We start from the raw sequence: 23,197 nt of genomic DNA, 5'->3' as shown, positions 1-23,197 counted from the left end.
GCAGTGGCAGATATCCAAAAACTGCCAGAAAAAAAACAAAGTGTAAACTTAGGCTAAAGGTCCAAAGGTGCTGGGTCTGAATACTTTTGACAATGTAATATTAAGGTTTTTCCTTTTTAACAAATCAACAAATTGTTTTTAACATTCTTCATACTTTTTAAATGCACTGTATATTATACATAGTGGCTTATTTGAGAAAACGAGTACCATGTGATATAAACCGAATCCAGACATATGGCATTAATATGTTGTGTTTTTGCTAATTGTTGTGCAGCAGATGTATCTTATAAGACAAGTCATTCTCAACTCAGCACTGAAAGGATTGTAACTGCTGTTCTGTGTGCTAGTCCCGTGCATTCCCATGAAGTGCAATGTCTCGCTCTCAAAGAAGTGTGGTCAATGACAGAAATCCACCTTCCCAACGATCGTATGACAGACCAACAAGAGACCGGCCCAGCCCCAATGGGCAACCAAATGGAGAAAGGAGAGACAGAAGATCCCATGACAGGTAGAGTTTATAACAGGGTCTCTCTATTATACTACAGTGATCAGATATTTTGCTAAAGGGGTACTCCGGTGGGAACCTTTTTTTTTGTTTATTTATTTTATTTTTTTTAAATCAACTGGTGCCAGAAAGTTAAACAGATTTGTAAATTACTTCTATTAAAAAAAATCTTAATCCTTCCAGTACTTATTAGCTGGTGAATACTACAGAGGAAATTCTTTTGTTTTTGGAACGCAGAGCTCTCTGCTGAATCACGAGCACAGTGCACTCTGCTGACATCTCTGTCCATTTTTAAGAACTCTCCAGAGTAGGAGAAAATCCCCAGAGAGCACTGTGGTCATGATGTCAGCAGAGTGCTCTGTGTTCCAAAAAGAAGAGTTTCCTCTGTAGTATTCAGCAGCTAATAAGTACTGGAAGGATTAAGATTTTTTAATAGAAGTAACTTACAAATTTAAAGAGAATTAAAAAGTGCAGCTCACAATTATAGTATGACACTAGCCGAGGTCAAAACAGGGCATGCAACTATACCTCAGTTGCAAGAGAAATCGGGAATAAAAACAGAAAAAATTTGCCCGAACATTCAGGGTAGTGTATATGATGATGTAAATATTGTATATTAATATGTAAAATAGATTTCTGGGTCGTGCTTCAATGATAATTCAATTGTTTTATTAAAATATAATAATATGCAATACGTTACTCCTCACAGGGCCCTTGTGAGAAGAACACATAAAATATAAAATGTAAGCAATCTTACTATATAGATACAGAGATCAATCACTGGTATATATATATATATACACACACGCCAGTGATTGATCTCTGTATCTATATAGTAAGATTGCTTACATTTTATATTTTATGTGTTCTTCTCACAAGGGCCCTGTGAGGAGTAACGTATTGCATATTATTATATTTTAATAAAACAATTGAATTATCATTGAAGCACGACCCAGAAATCTATTTTACATATTAATATACAATATTTACATCATCATATGCACTACCCTGAATGTCCAGGCAAATTTTTTCTAACTTACAAATCTGTTTAACTTTCTGGCACCAGTTGATTAAAAAAAATAAAAAATTTCCACCGGAGTATCCCTTTAAGCATTATTCTTACATAAAGTTTGTAGTATATGAAGGCTTTTTTTATGTTCTATAATAAATAACCATGTTTGCCACTGTAAATTAGAGTCTGGGGTTTAATCTTAAATCACTTTTTGCAGAAAATACTAGATATTTGAGTCTGTTGAGGGGTCACTTACTAACAAACGTTCCTTAAGTCCTGAGTGATGTCACACTAAAGATCCTCTTCTATCTTCACTAAATTTGTGCACTGGAGGCGGGCCCTGTCGGCTGTATTTGCATATTCATCGGTGCTGGTCTTCACTTCCTAGTGGTGGTCACGTGAGTACATGAGCTGACTGAGTGCTCACGTGACTAGGAAGTGGAGACCAGCGCCAATGAATATGCAAATACAGCCAAAGGGGCCCGCCTCCAGCGCACAATTCAGTGAAGATAGAAGAGGATCTTTGGAGGGACAAAACTCCGGACCTAAGGTACGTATTTTGGTAAGTGACCCCTCACCGGACTCCTATTCACCCACACTATAACCCAGTTTATTGGGTTTAGTGTGGGTGAACAGGATGACAGTTTTTCTTTAAATTAGTTTTATACCATGTGGGTTTATTTGGCATTTAATTTTCTATAAGCATTAGAGACGAGCGAAGTTACAGTGATTCGATTCGTCAGGAACCCCGCGTCTCGTCGTTTGCTGATTTTTACCTGCATAAATTAGTTCAGCTTTCAGGTCCTCCGGTGGGCTGGAGACTCTCTCCTAAGACTGTATCCACCTTTTCCAGCCCACGGGAGCACCTGAAAGCTGAGCTAATTTATGCAGGCTAAAGTCAGCAACTGCCGAGCCGAGAAGTTCGTGACAAATCGAATTTACTGTAACTTCACTCATCTCTGATAAGCATTTTTAAAATTGATGCTCGGAAGAAATATTTCTGAACACTATGGCCGGCATTTATCATTGTAGGTGTAAGTGAAGGATTTATCATTGTAGGTGTAAGTGAAGCATTTTTCTATACCTTTTGTGTGCTGATAATGTGTAGGAGAACCAAATTTATTAAATGGTCAAAGAGCATTTGATACATTTTGTGCAGGTCACATACACCAAAAAGCTAAGCTAAGTCTGTGCTGGTTTAGTTTTGGAGACTTTTCAGTGGCTTTGCACCCTTTCACAAAAAGGCGCAGTTAATTCTTTTCAGATTATGTGTATTGCCAAAATCAGTTGATTGCAACTCAAAACCAGCAGAAATGTGTAATCCGAAAGTCGCAAATCTCTGCTTGCACCTTTTTTGCGCCTTTTCTAAACACAAAGAACAGTCTAAAGACAATGATAAATGTCGGCCTATGTCTGTTACCACGTTACTGTTGCCACTTTAAAAATGGTTGCCTTACTGATCTCAAATATCCTGTAACCTCTAAAGTAGAAGGTTGAGGACATTCTAAAACTCAAATATCTATGTTAGTAAGTGACCCCCTCAGCACACTCCTGTTCACCCACACTATAACCTGGTGTATTGGGTTTAGTTTGAGTGACAGGATGACTGTTTTCCTTTTAAATAGCAATATACTGTACAATGCTTATACTGTATAAAAGAAAGGGATCTGGTGGACCCTATATGTGTTTTATGATTTTGTATAAAAATCGGGTAAAGTGTAAGGAAAAGGGACATGTAAATATTGGGAAAAGGAGTGTGTAGTAGGACAAAAACATATAATAATAGAACATGAGAACTAATGGTATAATAATATTATTATTATCAAGGAAAAACTGTAAAAGTTATAAAATTGCAAACAGAGTGAAAAGACAAAAAAAAAATATGTTGCAGGAGAAGGCTGGGTGATCAAGGTGCAAATAGTAGTTTTGAATTTTGGCCATTCTGTTTCTCCAGTATATTTCTGTAGGGATTTGCCAGGGAAGGTAAGAAAGTGAGGAGCCATTCACCATGACTGGGTAGACATAATGGGAGACATTTATCATTAAAAGTGTACCCTACTCTTTTTTTACCGGTCTTTTTTCCTTCTAACTTTTTGCTTAGCAGCGTGTAATTTATCATCTGTGTCTACCTTAGATAATGAATTCCCTGCGGCTGTGCACATTAGTTTGTTTTGCGCAGGGTAGAGAGGTTTTGTACATGTGCTTTTGGTATTCATACTTTTGCGCATAGAAATCGGGGTTAGTGCAATATTTTGCGACTTATTACAAATGTTGCATATGATAAATAAGGGTGCAGTGCATGTCTAAATCAGAAAACAGTGTACTGCTATGCAAAACGCTAGGAAACTTCTATTCAAAAAGTCGCATCTAAATCGCTAAATTTACATTACTGCGACAAGGATAGACGGAAAAAAACGTCTATATTGAATGATAAATGTCCCCAATATCATTTGTTTTGTTAGAGGGAAACAAGTGCAGTAGAGGAGTAACAAATAAGTACAGAGAACTGTGCTAGTAGGTTACGTTCCATATCCAACAGGGCAGGGATGATCCAGAGAAGGAACTTTGCAGGTAGTTGAGAAGAGTAAACAGGGATGTGTGGGAAATGGCAGCAAAAAAATGTATACAACTATGTAAGGTTATGTAGGTGAATGTGCTTGCCACACCCTGCTGGGACTTTCTCTAGAGCTGTGTTTTCCAAGCACAGTCCTCAAGCCCCCACAATAAGACATGATTTGTGGATCTCCCATACAAAGAACGCTTGTGGTGATGCCTGATGCACTGACCATAATTAGATCACTTGTGAAAGACTAAGGAAATCCTGAAAACATGACCTGTTGGGGGTACTTGAGGACCGCACTTGGGAAACACTGCTGTAGAGTAACCAACCATGCTGCCTTGGCGTGGTGCCAGCTCTCTCGCCAACTCATGCTTTGCTTGCATTGGGAACCCCTTGGTACCTTACCAGGGAATACAGTAGAGAAGATTTACAGGGATGAATGTGTGCATATATATTTAGGACTGACCAGTCTCTCTCATGGTGCACTTCACATAAGGAACCTCTTGTCACTCCCCTTAGCATTTATTAGACTACTACCACATTGTACTTTTATACTGTGTTTATGCTACATTAGGTATCTATCTATAGACTGTATCAAGCCTATTTACATTTCTGCTGCAACGTGTTCTTCAGATGAACTCTTCATTTAGTGCCTGGCAGTTCCTCAATTTTAACAGGGTTATCTGACAGTGGAGAGGAGCATTAAAAAAAAATTCCCATTCTACAGTATATAAAAAATAAACCTTTACTTTACTATCTGATCCCCAGCTGAGACCCTTTTTCCTGAGATAGATTGTGACACTTTGGCCCTGAGTGACGTCGGGGCCCCGAGTGTCATGCTACCACTCAGCCAATCACCGGCCAAGGGGGGGGGGGGGGGGGGGACATCACTCTGGTCATAGTTGGCTGAGCGGCAGTATGACACACATGGGATAGGTGATTTAACCCTTACTCGCCCCCATTTGCCAGGGGCGGGGTTTATGTTTAAAGTCCCATACAAGTCTATGGGAAATATGTTACTGCATAACTTCCAAACGGCTGGAGATATTTCGATAATACTTGGTCACATGTTACTCATATGTCCACCTGAAATATAGGATAGTTAATTTAACCCTTAACTACTCCCATTTGTGAGTGTTTGGGTTTTTGTTTAAAGTCCCATGCAAATCAATGGGAAATGTGTGTTCCCACATAACTTCCGTACGGCTGGAGATATTTCAATATCTGGTACACATATTACGGGTTGGGATAGGAGGTTGGGATATGACAACAATGGGATATGAAATCAAAAGCTTCCTCCTTTGTTTGTTTATTTTCCTCTTCAACAAGGATTAGGAAGGAAAAACCGGGTACTCAGCTAGTAAATATATAAAACTCAATGTTTGTGTGTGTATGTTCCAGCATCACTTCAAAACGGCTAAAGATATTTCAATGAAACTTGGTACACATGTTACTTATATGTCAACTACAAACATATGATAGATAAATTAACCCTTACCCACTCCCATTTGCGATTTGGTTGTTTTTTGTTTGTTTTTAAAGTCCCATGTAAGTCTTTGGGAAATGTATGTTCCAGCATAACTTCCTAATAGCTGCAGATATTTTGATGAAACTTAGTACACATGTTACTTTTATGTCAAATAAAAATATATGATTAATCCTAACCTACCCCCTTATGTGAAGGATGGGTTTTTGTCTTAGGTCCCATGCAAGTATATAGGACTTCCAGTACCTTTCTCCAAGCTCTGCATCTCCTGGTGAGTGCATCAGTCCTGCCAACCCCCATTTGAGCCACACACCTTATTGTGCATTGGTCCGGCTTGCAAGTCATGCCCACTTGCACAAAACAACTCCTCCTTCTATTTTCTCTAAAGAAAAAATATTCTCTAAAGAATTGTGTTTACTGACATCCTGAAAATGTTCTATTGAAGAACCAGAGCAACAAAATTTTGCAGCAATGCTGCAGACTTTCAAAACTTCCTCATTCACAACAAGGGGCAAATATAACAGCCAACATACCAGAATGTGGAGTCCTTTATCAACCATGTAGTCTAAAGGTTCTTAGGATCTCTATTTATATGAACATATTCTATAAAAATGTTTCCTTGTTCTCTGCAGATTGTCTTCACAGGCACCAGTAAGAGGTCAGCATTCACGACCACCCACTGTCATATCTGACCATCATTCAAGACACAGTAAAGGATCTTTTGTACAACAGAGTCCTCCCAGTAGCAGACACATCAAAGAGAAGCAGACCTTCTCAGAAAAGTGCACCAATCTATGCTCAAGGCGAGGTATGTAATTATGTTGAGCATACGCATTATTATAAGTGATGATGAAGATTGCATGTATCATATTTTGAATAGAAATACTATTAGTCAATAATTGGGAGATCAGGGACCTGCAGCTTGGAGCAGGGTTTCTATACGTAAAACTCTTTCTTTTGTGCTACTAAAGGTTTAGTTTCTAGTATTCTAAGGTAGATCTTAAAACAAACTTATTGGAACACTCACGTTTCCGAAGACAGGAACTCCAGTGGATGTGGATCTGCTGGACCTGTGTGACAGATTACTCGGACCATACCAGGGAGCAGAGTCTAAGGTGCCGCTGGTTTTCACCAGAGCCCGTCACAAAGCAGGATGGACTTGCTGCGGCAGGCAGCACCCAGGTCGCTACCCCTGGTACGACTTGACCACACAGGTGGCTGAAGAGATGCGAGGCACAAGAGGGATAAGGCAGCTCGTAGTCAGGATAGCAGAAGGACAGTAGGCAGGCGGCAGAGGAACAAGGTCAAGTCACAGAGCAAAGGATCAGATACACGGTAAGGCAACTCTCAGGAATGCTGTCTCTCAGGCACAAGGCAACAAAGATCAGGAAGGAAAGTGAGGAGGGTGGAGGAATTTATCAATGAGCCACAAGTGAATTACACTAATGAGCGCACTGGCCCTTTATATCTTAAAGCTCCGGCATGCGCTCTCCCTAGGGAATGCGGACACGCGTGCCGGAGCAGAGAGGCGGGAGCAGGAGAAGCATCAGGTGAGTGACGGACTGGGGCTCGCATGCCTCTCCGGCAGCAGCAGGTAGCGGGACCATACGCTCACGGCCAGCGTGTGCAGCCGGAGTGCATAACAACACTTATCAGGGGAGTTCTGCTGCATAACCCTAGAGCAGGATGTAGTAGAGGGATGGAAGTTTGGCTGTGAGATCTATAGGTGTCTGCGATTTGAAGCTGAATTTCTAGAATAAACAGCAGAGCAAATTTTGACTGGACTCCTATGTTATATGGTGAGAGTCCTGCTTACCCCACCAACACAACATCAGTGTGTGTACAGAGTAGGCTGTTCAGTGTTTGTGAGCGGGGTACGCAGGACTCTCATGGTCTTTGCTTGGAGTCCTGTCAGGATTTACTCTGCTTTTAACTCAGAAATCCTGCTCCAAATCATATAAACTCAATGAAGGAGACTTATCAAGGGATTTAAGCAGCTTTCTTTGCTTACAAAAAGTCGCATGTGCGCCTAAGCAATTTTTTGTTTGACTTTTGTGGGTAAGCAAAAAATACCAATCTGCCCTACCTAAGCAATTTTCAGTTTTCCCTTTGCAGTGGTCCAGGATTTGTCACTGCGAAAGTTGCACGTAAGCAAAGTCGCAAACTCCCTTCAAAAAGTCGCAAGTGTAAGCAAGGTCAGACCTGGCTTACAAACTTGCTTATGACAGCATTAAAAAAAAAAAAAAGTCGCACAAAAAGTCGCAGGTGAGACTTTTTGTGTGACTTGTTTTACTTTCATTTTCACAGGCACGGTGGGACGAGCGGGTAGGAGATGTACAGAAGGGTGACAAGCTTGTCACCTGCCCGCACATCTTCCACCCACGCAACACTATTACAACTCCCAGCATGTCCTTACTGTAAGTAACATGCTGGCAATTGTAGTTGTGCGGCACGGGGGAGTGTGTTAGATGGGCAGGCGGATGACTCCCAGCATGTCCTTCTGTAAGCACATGCTGAGAGTTTTGTAGTCATGCAGTGGGGGCAGGTGACAAGCTTGTCACCTGCTTGCCCATCTCCCAAAGCCCTCCCATTATGTCCTTACTGTAAGGGCATGCTGGGATTTGTAGTCATGTGGTGCGGTGCGGGTGGGTTACAATAAGTGTACTAACAAACATTGCGTGTGTGTGCGTTTTTTTTTTTTTTTTTTGTTTTATTTACTTTACATGCTTAGTAGTGGAAGCTGTCTTAAAGACAGAATCCATTACTAAGCCAGTGCTTGGCGATAACCCCCAATTATTACCCCAGTACCCACCGCCACAGGGGTGCCGACAAGAGCCGCTACCAACAGGCCTGGAGCATCGAATATGGCGCTGCTGGGTCTAGGCGGTAACAGGCTGGCGTTATTTAGGCTGGGGAGGGCCAGTAACAATGGTTCTCACCCACCCTGGTAATGTCAGGCTGTTGCTGCTTGGTTGATATTTGTCTGAGAATGAAAATATGGGGAACCCTATGTAGTTTTTTTTTTTTCATAAATAGTTAAATAATAAAAAGAAAAACACATAGGGTTCCCTGTATTTTTATTTTCAGCCAGATACCAACCAAACAGCAACAGCCTGATGTTACCAGGGTGGGCGAGGACCACCACAAATGGGGGTTCTTTACTGTAAGAGCAGTGAGACTGTGGAATTTGCTCCCGGAGGGGGTGGTCATGGTGAACTCTGTAAAAGAGTTCAAAAGGGGTCTGGATGCATTTTTGGAGAATAATAACATTGATGGTTATGTATACTACATATTTAGGGACAGCATGTTGATCTAGAGATTTATTCTGACTGCCATATTTGGAGTCGGGAAGGAATTTTTAACTCTAGTATGAGGTTTTGTTTTTTTTGCCTTCCTCTGGATCAACTCAGTAGAGACTCATTAGGGAAATAGGTTGAAATGGATAGACTGGTCTTTTTTCAACCTTATGAACTATGTTACTATGTTACATTAAGGGGGGAAAAGATGGTAAAAAAATTTAAATAAACACACATACTTTATTTTTTATTTATTTATTTTTTGCTTGTGTGCAAAAAAATTCCAAAGTGATTTTATTGTTTTTTGCTTATGTGAGACAAATTTGTCAACCCCCTGTGATAGTATGATAAATGTCACACATAAGCAGACCCAAAGCAAATCAAAAAAAAAATTCCTACAGAACTCGCTTACAAAGCAAACAATGATAAATGTCCCCCCAATATTCTTCCTCCACCATATACTTGCAGGTTGCACAGCACAATTCACCTGAAAGGTTTGGTTTAAGATTTATACTTTATAGATAATAAAACTATACTTTCACAGAGAAAGAAATATGTTTTTTTGCTGGATCTAAGCATGGCTATATCTCTATTCCCAAGTCTAAATGGGAATCTACATTGGATCCAGTTAGAACAAAAAAGGTTAGAATTGTAGAACTTAGTTTTCAATAGTGTATTACAGTGTTCAAACTCATGCTGTTGTTGGCAAGTGTATACAGTGGCGTAGCATGGAAGGATGGCGACATCTACCCTGGATACAAACATTTTAAAGGCACAAAATGTTGTGCCCTAAGAACATAAAGTACATTGTACATTTAAAAGGCTGGGCGCCCTGCACTGTGGAAATGTGAGGGGGTCCTGCATATTCTGTGTATGGGGGCACTAGGGAAATGTTCATTCTAGGTACCATTATTAACTACATAGGCTGCAGGGATCTTCCAATAAGCAGGTGTGAAGTGATGTCACCATGTCAGGCAGCATAAGGGTGCAGACTGCTCAGCCAGGAAGGTAGAGGCGGTCACCAGCTCTGGCAATAGATCTCTAATGCTTCTTTGGAAAGAAAAAGCTTGGACATTGCCTCTCCAGCTCTGAATGGTGGCACGGACATTGTACCCCGGCCTCTAGCACCACACTTGACTCCCTGTGACATGGCATGTGGTGTTCTTCCAAGTGAATTTAGGGATTTAAAGCATACCCGTCAGATCCAACAAACTTTTTTTTTATATATATATCAGTACTTAATTCTGACCATGTACATTTAATTTGCATGTGTCTAGCTTCTTTATTTATTTATTTTTTATTTTACTTTTGCAAAATACATGAAACATTTCTCATACATGAAATAACAAATTACATATCCCTTTTCGCCGCCCTACCCCAATTCCTATCCCTCCCTCCCCCTTTGCCGTCAGTCCGGAGCTAGCACCAAAGAATCACATAACCATCTTTATACCCATCTCTCCCATTCTATCTTCTTCTCCACAGATTCCTTTTTCCCAAGAAAGTAAATAGATTCATATGTATGCACTTTCTCTACAATGTTACTCGATTCTTCTTCTATATGTGGGGCTTTTGGTGCAAACCATTTCCTAAGAATCAGTTTTTTTGCTAAGCCCAAAAGTTTAAATATTTGGGGTTTTTTCCCCTTACAATTCCCAAGCCCATTATTGCTGTTAAGATCTGTTGTTCTAATTTGACACCTAAATTTGTTTCAAGCTTCTTATAGACTTGTTCCCAAAAGGACTGAAATTTATAACCTTCCCAAATCATATGCGCCAAAGCGGCTTTTTCTGTATTACAGCGAGGGCAATTTGAATCAGCTCTAATACCCATTTTGAATAATCTATCAGGGGTATAGTCCATTTTATGTATCAATTTTATTTGTACTAATTTATGATTTGAATTTATCGTTGATTTATCTATAATCTGGAAAATTCCCATCCAGTCCTCCTCATCCATTACTCCTATTTCTATTTCCCATCTAATTTTAATAATTCTTACATTTTGTTTGGCTTTATGGTTAATTATAATTTTGTAGATTTTCCCCAGTTTACTTCCTGATGGATTACCGCAATCTAGTGATTCATGATGATCAATTACCAATTTTGGATTGTTTTTTTCCACTTCAAATGCGTTTCGTAACTGAGCATACCCATATCCTTCATTTTCCTTAGATTATATTTCCTTGAAAGTTCGTTCCAGGACAGCAAGCATTTATTACTTACAATCTGCTCTACCCTAAATATCACAAATTTTTCCCAGTTAACATATTCCTTTAATTTATATATTTCTGGGAAGAGGACATTCTCTCAGATCCTAATAAATGTAAAGCTGCCAGAGATCCCAATATTCTTTTTACAAAATTCTAACATTTATTAATCATTCTAAAGAAGACCGTACCCCATAATGTAAAGTTTGTTTGTCTTTTCCCCTCCAGTATATCCCAGATAGAGATATTTCTCTCCTCAAACGTTTCCATAAATTTTATCATTTTCACCCTCCACGCATAATGTGTTTAATTGTGATGCCAAATAATAAATCCGAAAATTAGGGATTCCCATACCTCTGTCTCACTGGGGGGTTGATCATATTTTGCTTTATCCTGACCCGTTTGCGTCCCCAGATCAGTTCATTTATTTTCTTCTCTATTTCTTTAAAATATTTATCCGGAACCCATATGGGGGCTGCTCTTAAGGGGTGTAAAAGCATCGGTAGTATAACACTTTTAATTAATACAACTCTTGTCTGCAAAGGAGAGGGGAAATTTATTCCAGATCTTAATGTTACCACCAATTTTATTCAATATGTAAACAATATTAGTTTAGTGTAAATATTTTTTGTAGTTTTAATTCATAGATACTCCTAAGGTTTCATTTGGCTTGAAAATAGTAATTTCACCCATCGACTTATTTGGTTCATTCTCTAATGAGAGAATTCGAGATTTTGACCAGTTGATCTTATAACCTGAATATTTTCCATATTCTTCCACTATTTCCATTATTCCTTCTATTTTGTCCCTTGGATTTTTAACAAAAAGGAGAACATCGTCTGCATAAAGTAAAATTTTTTCCCTTGAGCCGTGGATCCCAAACCCTTCAAATCTGTTTGTACGTCTAATAATCTGAGCCAAAGGATCAATCGCTATAGCGAACATAGTGGGTGAAAGGGGGCATCCTTGCCTAGTACCTCTCTCTAGAACAAAACTTGTTGACATATTACCATTAGTTTTAATCTTTGCAACGGGGGAGTGATATATTACTTTTATTGCTCTCTTTATTCACCCAGATTCATTTCCTCCACCACCTTCTCGAGATATCCCCACTCTACCCTGTCAAATGCCTTATTGGCATGTAATCACAGGATAGAGTGCCCCCCCCCCTTTCTACCTTGTAGAAAGCCTTTTTATTCCTCCCCGATCATTCCCTTAATCACTTTCTGTAAACGAAGAGCCCAAATTTTTGCAAACAGTTTATAGTCAGTATTCTTGCTCGTTTTTGCCCTTTTTTTGGAATAAGAACAATACAGGCTTCCGCCATTGAGGGGGATAATTTCCCTGTAACTAAGGATTCATTACAAATTTCCAAAAACAAAGGAAATATAGTATTCTCAAAAACCCTATATATTTGGAAAGAAAAGGCCTAGACAATGCCTCTAAAGCTCTGAATGGTGGCACAGACATTATGCCCCTACCTCTAGCACCACTCATGACTCCCTGTGACATGACATGTGGTGTTCTTCCAAGTAAATTTAGGGATTTAAAGCATACCCGTCAGATCCAACAAAAAAATTTTTTGGGGGGATATATCACTCAGTACCTAATCCTGACCATGTACATTTAATTTGTATGTGTCTAGCTCCTCAATTTTTTTTTTTATTACTTTTAATTTAGCTCACTAGTCTGAATTCCTCTGAGGGGGCGTGGCCTCATTGTGCAGGTCTCCGCCCCCTCCCTCAGTATGCTGTCTGCTCACATCTCCCCTAGCATTAGCAAAACTACAACTCCCAGCTTGTCCTCACTGACAGTAGTAGGACACAAGCTGATAGTGGGAGGATTTTTCCTCCAGCTGTGAGCCCTGCACTCACAGCTGTCCATCAAGGAAGTGTGTCCATGACATAGGTGGTGATGCATGGACACAGCAGGACTAGTATGTGTCCAAGCAGGCAAGGGGGCAGTTGTTTGATTATATAATTTTCAGTATTTCATACTGAAAAAGCCAGTGAAAGCAATTGGAAAACCTATTAGTTTTGCATGCTTTACAACATATCAAAAGTTTTTGTATCTGACAGTGCCCATTTAAAGTGGTACTCCCGTGGAAATTATTATTATTTTTTTTAATCAACTGGTGTCAGAAAGTTAAACAGATATTTGTGAATTACTTCTATTAAAAAATCTTAATCCTTCCAGTACTTATATCCTGGAACCAATTAATATTGTATGTTGAGACCATAACTCTATGGAAACCTGGCAATTGGTTCTGAAGCCACTAAAATGTCATCCAAAAATAGGAAAAAGTGAGGATTAAACAAAAATAAGTAGATATCTAATACAGATAAAGCAAGATTGTACATATAAAAGCAAGAAAATGCTGCTGGAAGCTGTAAATCACTGTCTATGTAGAGGACAGGAGCTTATTCAGCTTATTCACAATAATTCAGAGCTTATTGTGTGTACTTATACAGTACACACAATGTCCTAAAGTAAAATGGAGCTGCCCTTACTTGGTGTCCAAAGGAGCAACTAACCGTGGCATAGGTAGAGAGTACAGAACATGTAGTACCACTCTGTACTGTAGGGAGGCGCTACCAGACAGGAATTCGGTGCATATGTTTAAGTAAGGCTGCATTCACACGACATTTTTGCAATACAGTTCCCGTATCAGGTTTGGTTTTTGATGAAAAATGGATTCCTCAAAACAGGACAAAACTCTATCAAATTTTAACCCATATATACAGTTAAAAACCGTTTGCGGTTTGAAAAATGATGTCCGGTTGCATCCGACTAAGAAAAAAACGTATAGGTTTTTAACTTTTCACTCCATTATGAATAAAGTTTCACTTGTTTGATTGAAATTCCAAGAAAACATACTGTGCAAAGTCAAAAAAATGTATGGTGCAAACCGGATGAAACCGTACGCACATACAGTTCTATACAGTTTCCATTGGCTCCCATGTCAAAAAAAAAAAAAAACGTATACGGTTTTTCACCTGGACCAAAAAGAGTGGTAGGCTACAATTTTGGGTACGGGAAAAAAAGGCAAAACTGTACAAGATGCAAAGCTGATGCAACCGGATGCATCGTTTGGCATATGGAGAGTCAATGCATACGGTTTTCAATACGGTTTCATACAGTTTCCACATTGAAAACGTATATGGGAACTGTATTGCAAAAACGTGGTGTGAATGCAGCCTAATACAGGTGTTTTACCAGTGAAATGTTCATTCTGATTGATCAGTTCTTCCAGCCATTGACATGTTTCACAGATCAGGACTGTCCATTGCATTGTATGTTGAGTCTGGTTTCAAGTTACAATGGTCCAGAAAAGACCACTGTATGTTGAAACTATTGTATGTTGAGGCCATTGTAGCTTGAGGGATCACTCTCGTGTTTATATGATCAAGGTCAGGTTTGTTTAGTTAGTGTGTGTGTATGTATAATATATATTTTGAATTCATTGAATATTGAAGGCTTGGACCGTTTTCCTCCAGAATTCCTTTACAGTGTCCTCATAATTAATAAACATACAGTTGCAAGTAAAAAACACATTCTGGAGTTGTTAGTGTAACATGCCACAGGAAAACTGAATACAGACCATTGTGCAGAATATTCAAAACACATTTAGCTTATGATTTCAATATGGGACCACACATTTTACAAGTTATTGGCCACTTCTCAAAACAATGAGGCAAAAATTTTGTTTCATTGTTTTGTTCTTAATTGCGGTAAATATTAAAAACGAGTCCGAATTATTTACCAGTGGTGATAAAATGAGGAGGCTTTATTACATTTAATAAAACACATACATGACCTTGCCCTCACTGATTGGATTTTTCTTCCAACAAGTCTTAAACCATTAAATATGCTTTCTATTGTTATGTACGTTGATTGATTTTAGATTTTAATTTTATATGCTGAAGTAATTTTACAAATCTGTTTTAACTTTGTGGCACCAGTTAATTTAAAAAAAGAATTTAAATACTGAAGTGTTTTTGACTGGAATGGACTCTGCAATGGCGTTTCGGAATGGAAAGGAGCTCCAATGCAGATGGGAATTTAGCCTAAGATGAACAAAAAGCCTTTTCCATCAGATTTCTGTTGCAGTGTGTCGGTCAGAATATTATAGAATAAAGCAATGTTCAATCAATTGAGGACACCTGAATAATTTGAAATCATGACAGATCTTTAAATGGTTCATGATGTATTTTAACAGCTTCGCCATATGCATCTTAGATTCTGTCCAAATGGAAGCCATTATTCCAGATGCGTGGAAGCAAAAATAGCACCTCCATACAGATGTGGCCCCTCACTAGGATACATTTCTGGCTTGATTTTAAGTGCATTTGAGTAGCAATTTTGTTTTCTTGTTTTCCAAAGCCATAGTGGCATGTCTAATGCTCTGGGTGTGTCAACCCCAATAGTTTAAAAAAAAACTGAATAACAATAATATTTGACTTTTATCTTTTTAAAATAAGCACTTTTTGGGATTTTTTTTTATTAATACATGGTGCAGCATAGTCCTTCCCTCTTTTTGCTGCTTAGTATACTCTCAATTGTAGTTTGCAAATGCACAATCGTGTGGTTCTGTAATGCAGTCAACATTTTCAATTAATTGTCTGAGGATCAGGTGTTTGATCACTGCAGCTAATCATTAATTAAGCTGCTATTGCTGGAGTTCACCCAGGCAGACACCCTGTTTTTTTTTTTTTTTTTTTGTCAGGAGAATACACAGTGATTTACAGGAAGGGCTGGACTGGGACCAGAAATAGGCCCAGGCATTTTAAAATAAGCAGCCCATTTTTATGGGGGGGGGGGGGGAGGTCTGACTAATGGGACCACCACCAATCCCCTTGTTTCATGTGGCTCTCCAGATGTTGGAAAGCCCCAACTCCCATCATGTCTGAAGAGCCTCAGGAATTATGGGAGTTGTAGTTTTGCAACATCTGGAGAGCCACTTGAAACAAGGGGATTGGTGGCAGTCCCATTAGGCAGACCTTCACCATTTAAAATGCCCAGGCCTATTTTTGGTCCCAGTCCGGCTGTGCCTGTAAGTCACATAAATCACTGTCTATTCTCCTAACTGTGTCCCATCAGTGCTGTAGTCACTGATTTCTTTGTGCTACAGATTTTACAAGTGATGGGACAGTCAGGAGAAATCGCAATGATATCAATGATCTGAGTGACGACGTCTTTGTTGTCTGTCTTTTTCTTCATCTGGTCCAGAGGCCCCAAGTCTTCTTCCAGCTACATCTTCTCTTCTCACTTTGATAGCAGATTCTCCTCCTCTGTATGAAGACAATAATTATTTTTCTGCCAAATGCTGTACCCCATACTGCCGACCACTGTACCCCTGAATATAACACTGACGACCACTGTACCCCTGAATAATACTGCCTCCTACTGTACCCCCTCAATATAATACTGCCAAATACTGTACCACCTGAATATAGTACTGCCAACCACTGTACCCCCTGAATATAATGCTGCCAACCACTGTACCTGCTGAATATAATACTGCCAAATAATGTACCCCCTGAATATACTGCCAAATACTGTACCCCTGAATATAATACTGCCAACCACTGTATCCGCTGAATATAACCCTGCCACACACTGCATCCTCTAAATATATTTTTGCCACACACTGTACCCACTGAGTATAATACTGTCACCCACTGCACTCCCTGAATATATTACTGCCATACACTGTATTCCTAAATATAATACTGTCACACACACCCTACCCCATCACTGGTCTTCTCATCACCCCAATATTCTCTATGGGGCATCGAACATTTCCATATGCTGAACTGAAATGGATAGGGAATACGTGCTGAGATGGGGATAGGTGATGACTAGCTGAACAGTGGGGGGTCTGACTGCTGAGTCCCCCAGATTAATTAGAATGTTTATCTGTTGTCCCCTCCATTAAATGGAGCCACAGTGCTCATGCTCAACTCCAACTACATAAGACTTTAGAATGTAGCCAAGCACTGCACTTGGCTATGTTTTTAAGTCCCACAGAGACAGAAATGGCAGTGTGCACACTACTGCTTCATTCCTTTCTTCTCCAGCATTCAGCTTGTTGTCCCCTATTCTGTGGATAGGTGATTTTGGGATAACCCATTTAAGGATTTCTGTGACATTTGGTTAATATATTCTGTTTTTGATTGTGCATGATATATATTGTAAAGTCATTCTAGCTTTAATTGGCTCCATTGCTTCGGCTTTTCACAGGTCTTCTGCAGCTGGTGGAAATTTTCATAAATCTGCTGGTCTTGATATGTGCCGCTGCCACTCAAAGTGCATCAGCTGGCTTTTCTAGCCTTGGGGCATTTGGCAGTACTTATTATTACAGCATGGGGTATAGCATGAGTGGATTTCAGGGGGATGAAGTGACTCAAGTGACACAGTTAGATGTACAGTACAGCCAAATGAAGCTTCCTACTATTTATGCTGCTGTTGCCATCAGTCTTCTTCTACTGTCTCTAACACTGTCATGCCTGGCAGCCAGTTGCATGGCTAAAATTGCCCAAAACAGGAAACTTTTGCTGATGGAGGAAGTGTTTAATGTATTGTCTGCTATCACATGTATCATATGTATTGCGCTTTATATACACTTTATCAAATATATCAATGGTTCAGAGGTGTGCAAGCAACGACAGGCTCTCTACAATCGCCGTGGCTATACCTCTGTGACCTGTGATATCATGGGTACAGAGATGGCTGTATGTGTGTTTGCTGTGATTCTGGCTGTGCTGTACATCTCTAGTGCAGTGGTTGTTGGCTTAATGCTGAAAGAAATGAAAATGGATGACAATAGCCCAAACCCGGAGTCCATTAAAAACCTAGAACAAAAAGAATCAGAGGTGGAAAATCTCAAGAGTAAAAGCAATAATAAAATGAGCGACAACATCTCTAGTGGACTTTTCGTTTAGTTGTGTTTTTTTTTACTATATTGTATGTTACTGGAGTGAATACCAGAAATTACCAAATTGACTAATAACTAATAAGAGCACTTAAAGGGGTACTCCACTCCTAGACATCTTATCCCCTATCAAAAGGATAGAGGATAAGATGTCTGATCACAGGGGTCCCGACGCTGGGGAGCCCCGCAATCTCTGCTGCAGCACCCAAGACATCCATTGCACGGAGCGAACTTTGCTCCATGCCTGATTACTGGCCATGTGGGGCAGAGGCTCTTGATGTCACGGCCTTGCCCCATCGTGACATCACAGCCATGCCCCCTCAATTCAAGTCTATGGGAGGGGGCATGACAGCCGTCACGCCCACTCCCATAGACTTGCATTGAGGGGGCATGGCCGTAATGTCACAAGCGGGGTGCAGCTGTGACTTCATGAGCTTCTGGCGCTGCACCCGACGCTCTAAACAAATGCCGGGTGCAGCAGGGAGATCGCAGGGGTCCACAGTGGCGGGACCCCGGCGATCAGACATCTTATCCCCTATACTTTGTATAAGGGATAAGATCTCTAGGGGCAGAGTACCCCTTTAAATAAGTTAGGGGAACCTAATTATACACATTACTGCCAAAGATATGCATTGAAATGTATAAAAACCATGTTATTTGTATAATGATGTTGGCAATAATCTTAAGAGGTCTGCCTTGATAATTACAGAAGTAAATCACACTCAAAATCCAAGTGGAAAACCCACACTAAAGGCTGATCCAACTTTGATGTAATGTCCCTAAAACAAGTCAAAATGAGGCTCAGTAGTGTGTGTTGCCTTCACGTGCCCGTATGACCTCCCTAAAACACCTGGGAATGCTCCTGATGAGGTGGCGGATGGTCTTCTGAGGGATGTCCTCCCAGACCTGGACTGAAGCATCCGCCAACTCCTGGACAGTCTGTGGTGCAACGTGATGTTGGTGGATGGAGCGAGACATGATGTCCCAGATGTGCTCAATCGGATTCAGGTCTGGGGAATGGTCGGACCAGTCCATAGCATCAATGCCTTCCTCTTGCAGGAACTGCTGACACACTCCAGTCACATGAGGTCTAGTATTAGACAACTGCACCAGCATATGGTCTCACAAAGGGTCTGAGGATCTCCTCTCTGTACCTAATGGCAGTCAGGCTACCTCTGGCAAGCACATGGAGGGCTGTGCGGCCCCCCCAAAGAAATGCCACCCCACCCCACCCAATTACTGACCCACCGCTAAGCCGGTCATGTTGGAGGATGTTGCAGGCAGCAGAACGTTCTCCACGGCATCTCCAGACTCTGTCACGTCTTTCACATGTGCTCAGTGTGAACCTGCTTTCATCTTTGAAGAGCACAGGGCACCAGTTGCGAATTTGCCAATCTTGGTGTTCTCAGGCAAATGCCAAACATCCTGCATGGTGCTGGGCTGTAAGCGCAACCCCCACCTGTGGATGTCTGGCTCTCATACCACCCTCATGGAGTCTGTTTCTGACCGTTTGAGTGGACACATGCACATTTTGTGGCCTGCTGGAGGTCATTTTGCAGGGCTCTGGCAGTGCTCTTCCTGCTCCTCCTTTCACAAAGGCGGAGGTAGCGGTCCTGCTGCTGGGTTGCTGTCCTCCTACAGCCTCCTCCATCCTCCTGATGTACTGGCCTGTCTCCTGGTAGAGCCTCCATGCTCTGGAGACTACGCTGACAAACACAGCAAGCCTTCTTGCCACAGTTCGCATTGATGTGCCATCCTGGATGAGCTACACTACCTGAGCCACTCCGTCTCATTCTACCACTAGAGTGAAAGCACAGTCATTCAAAAGTGACCAAAACATCCGACAGGAAGCATAGGAACTGAGAAGTGGTCTGTGGTCACCACTTGCAGAACCACTCCTTTATTGGGGGTGTCTTGCAAATTGCCTATAATTTCCACCAGTTATCTGTTCCATTTGCACAACAGCATGTGAAATTGATTGTCAACCAGTGTTGCTTTCTGAGTGGACAGTGTGACTTCACAGAAGTGTGATTGGCTTGGAGTTACATTACGGGAGATTTATCAAACACTGTGAGAGAAAAACTGGAGTTATTTTCCCACAGCAACCAATCACAGCTCAGCTAAGGAGCTCTGGTAAAGTGAAAGCGGAGCTGTGATTGGTTGCTGTGGGGAAAATCACTCTGGTTTTTCTCTCACACAGATTGATAAATCTGGGCCATTGTGGTGGTTGAGTGTTCCCTTTTTTTTTTCTTTTTTAAGTGTACTATGACTAAGATCATCAGTTTGAATTATTTTTGTCAGTCTGTCACTTATTGGCCTCTGGCTGTGTTCATACCAATATTACTCACTGGTTCTTTAGCTTCCCACTACTTTTCCACAGAAGTGACAGTAGTACCGTAGTCTGCATTGCTATTGTCAAAAAAACAGAAACCAAATGGAATGCTTATGACTCAATGCAGAGGCGTAACTTACAATGGGGCCCCATGAGCCAATTATAATACTGGTCTCTTATGGGGCAGATGTGCTTTGGGGCCCCATTATGCACCAGGGCCCTGACGCAATTGCTACCTCTGCACCCCCTATGGTTATGCCCCTGACTGAGTGGGATCCTCAGAGAATGGATTTGTGGGCAGGCATGCACATTTATTCCTTACAGAACTGATGGACATACAGTTGAAGTCATAGGTTTACATAAATCATAACCACATTCAATAAAATTTAGATTTTTACATTTCCTGACACTAAATCCTAGGACATGTGAAGTGTCAGAATAATACTAGTGATAATGATTTAATTTATTTTTTTTCCCCACATTCCAATGGGCTTAGAAGTTTTCCTACACAGTTAGTATTTTGTAGCACTGCTTTTACATTGTTTAAAGGGGTATTCCATGAAAATACATTTATTTTCATTTATATATATATATATATATATATATATATATATATATATATATATATATATATATATATAAAATATATAATATATAATATATGAACTGGCTTCAGAAAGTTAAACAGATTTGTTAAATTACTTCTATTAAAAAATATTAATCCAGCCAGTACTCATCAGCTGCTGAAGTTGAGTTGTTGTTTTCTGTCTCCCCACAGTGCTCTCTGCTGACACCTCTGTCTGTCTCAGGAACTGTCCAGAGTAACAGCAAATCCCCATAGCAAACCTTTCCTGCTCTGGACAGTTCCTGAGACAGATCAAGGTGCCAGCAGAGAGCACTGTCAGACACACAGAAAAGAACAACTCAACAGCTGACAAGTACTGGAATGATTGAGATTTTTTTAATAGAAGTAATTTGCAAGACTGTTTAACTTTCTAGAGCCAGTTGATATTTATTTTTATTATTTTTATTTATTGAATACCCCTTTAAAATAATTCAAATTCTTGGGGGCCTTCCACAAGCTTCTCACAATAAATTACTGGGATTTTAATCTCTTTCATGACAGAACTGGTGTCACTGAGTCAGGTTTGTATTCTCTATTGAATATTCAAGGCTTCATATTATCTAATGCATTATGATCTACAACTAGTTTTGTTTTTGGGTGTTGGATCCAGTTGGGGGGAGCAAAAACTGGGCACTCCCGTATCCCAGCCGGACCTGGCCCGTATCAAATGCATTTCACTTTTTTTTTGTTCTTTTAATGTCCGTCCTTTCCCCCCCCCCCCCCCAACCGGATCCGGCACCCGTACAGTGAAAACGTGGTGTGAACTTACCCTAATATATATAATTGTAATAGTTCTGGTTCAGACATTTCTGGACAATACCAGTTGTGTGTTTTTATTGTTTAGCTTTTTAATATGATGAATGGGAAAAGTTGGGTAGTTTGAACTTCTAAAATAGGAGTACACATGTGAGAGACCTGGGGCCCATCACTAGGTTGCCATAAACACCCACCAGCACCCTTCAGTCCTGTTGTGGGAGGGGTGATCAGATGACAGACATCTAAGTGTGTTTAAATGGCCGGGGTAGGAGTAATCTCTGATCCCGACCACTGCAATTGAAGTTCCAGCTGACACCCGCTGCAAATGAAGCGGGCTCAGCTCCTGACCCCACTCCGTGCATGCCTTCCTGTCTTCCACTGTATGTTTATGGTGGGTGTCAGGGAGTAGTTCGGCTAAAAATTGTGCCGATATGTGGTAAAACCACGTGAGCGTGTCTGCTGGCTGCCCTGCATACTGAAAACAGAAGTCTTTACACCAGGCAGTAGTTTAATACCCATTCACATGCACAATAATCAGTGGGAAGACTAAGCCTGTTCATTTTCTCACAGAATTCATGCAAATGAGCCATGGATCAGTGATGCCCAGATTAGCCCAATTGCATGCCGCCTATCTTCCTGCTGATCTGCTGGTATATCCCCTACACATTGGTAGCAGAAAACTTCTGTCTTGGGTTTCTGCTTGTGAATATACGTCTGATTTACCATAGGCAAATCCAACATGTATGAACATTCTCTTAGATATTTCAGCTGTAATGCACAACAAACTTAAATGTTTCTGTCTAACGTCAATATTGGGTCAATTGGTATTGTTTAATGCAGTTATTACCTCATTAACATGTAAGCTGTAGATGTATATGTTTCTTCAATATATTGTAGCCATTGTATGACTTTTTCTGTCTAAAATGTACATTATTTCTATTTGAGAAAATGTGGTTTTCCTTTTGTAATGTGTAACGTAATGTTTTGTCATATTAAACTCATTTTAAATCTGCTTCTTCCCAGTTCTCCTTATTTACATCAAGGTAACAATGAAAGTGTCGTCATAAATGAAAAGTTGTGGTAGCAGATTGGTTAAATTATTTTTTTTTCCTTTTTAGAGGGTTGTCTCATGAAGATGATCCTTTTATAACCCCTTAAAGGGGTTATCCAGCATAAGGTGATTTTAGTACGTACCTGGCAGACAGTAATGGACATGCTTAGGAAGGATATGCGCTTGTCTTGGGCTAAATGACTATGCTGTGAGATTACCATAATACTGTGGCTAGCTTTCTGTGAACTTGTATTTCCTGTTTTCAGTTTTTTTGTTTGCCTACAAATCCCATGATTCCATTTTCCTCCTTCCCACACATCAGCTACCCCACCCATTGAAACATAAATGAGCTGCAGACCTGTGGTTTTCAATCAGGGTGCCTCCAGCTGTTGCATTACTTGCAGATTGCTCTCTCCAACCATTGAAGCAGA

General features: G+C 40.4%; 1 protein-coding gene across 1 annotated transcript in view; it reads left to right on the top strand.

Moving 5' to 3' along the window:
• Positions 1 to 330: 330 nt before the first annotated feature.
• LOC130274552 (MARVEL domain-containing protein 3-like) overlaps positions 331 to 23,197 on the top strand; it is a 36,611-nt gene continuing 13,744 nt past the window's right edge. The window contains exons 1-2 of the mRNA XM_056522992.1: positions 331 to 508; positions 6,196 to 6,371. Coding sequence (XP_056378967.1) covers positions 372 to 508; positions 6,196 to 6,371 — 313 coding nt within the window. The 5' untranslated portion in view covers positions 331 to 371. The remainder of the gene's footprint in view (positions 509 to 6,195; positions 6,372 to 23,197) is intronic.

Source organism: Hyla sarda, chromosome 5, assembly GCF_029499605.1.
Source record: "Hyla sarda isolate aHylSar1 chromosome 5, aHylSar1.hap1, whole genome shotgun sequence".
Lineage (NCBI taxonomy): Eukaryota > Metazoa > Chordata > Amphibia > Anura > Hylidae > Hyla > Hyla sarda.
This window is presented reverse-complemented; position numbering and strand designations above follow the sequence as displayed.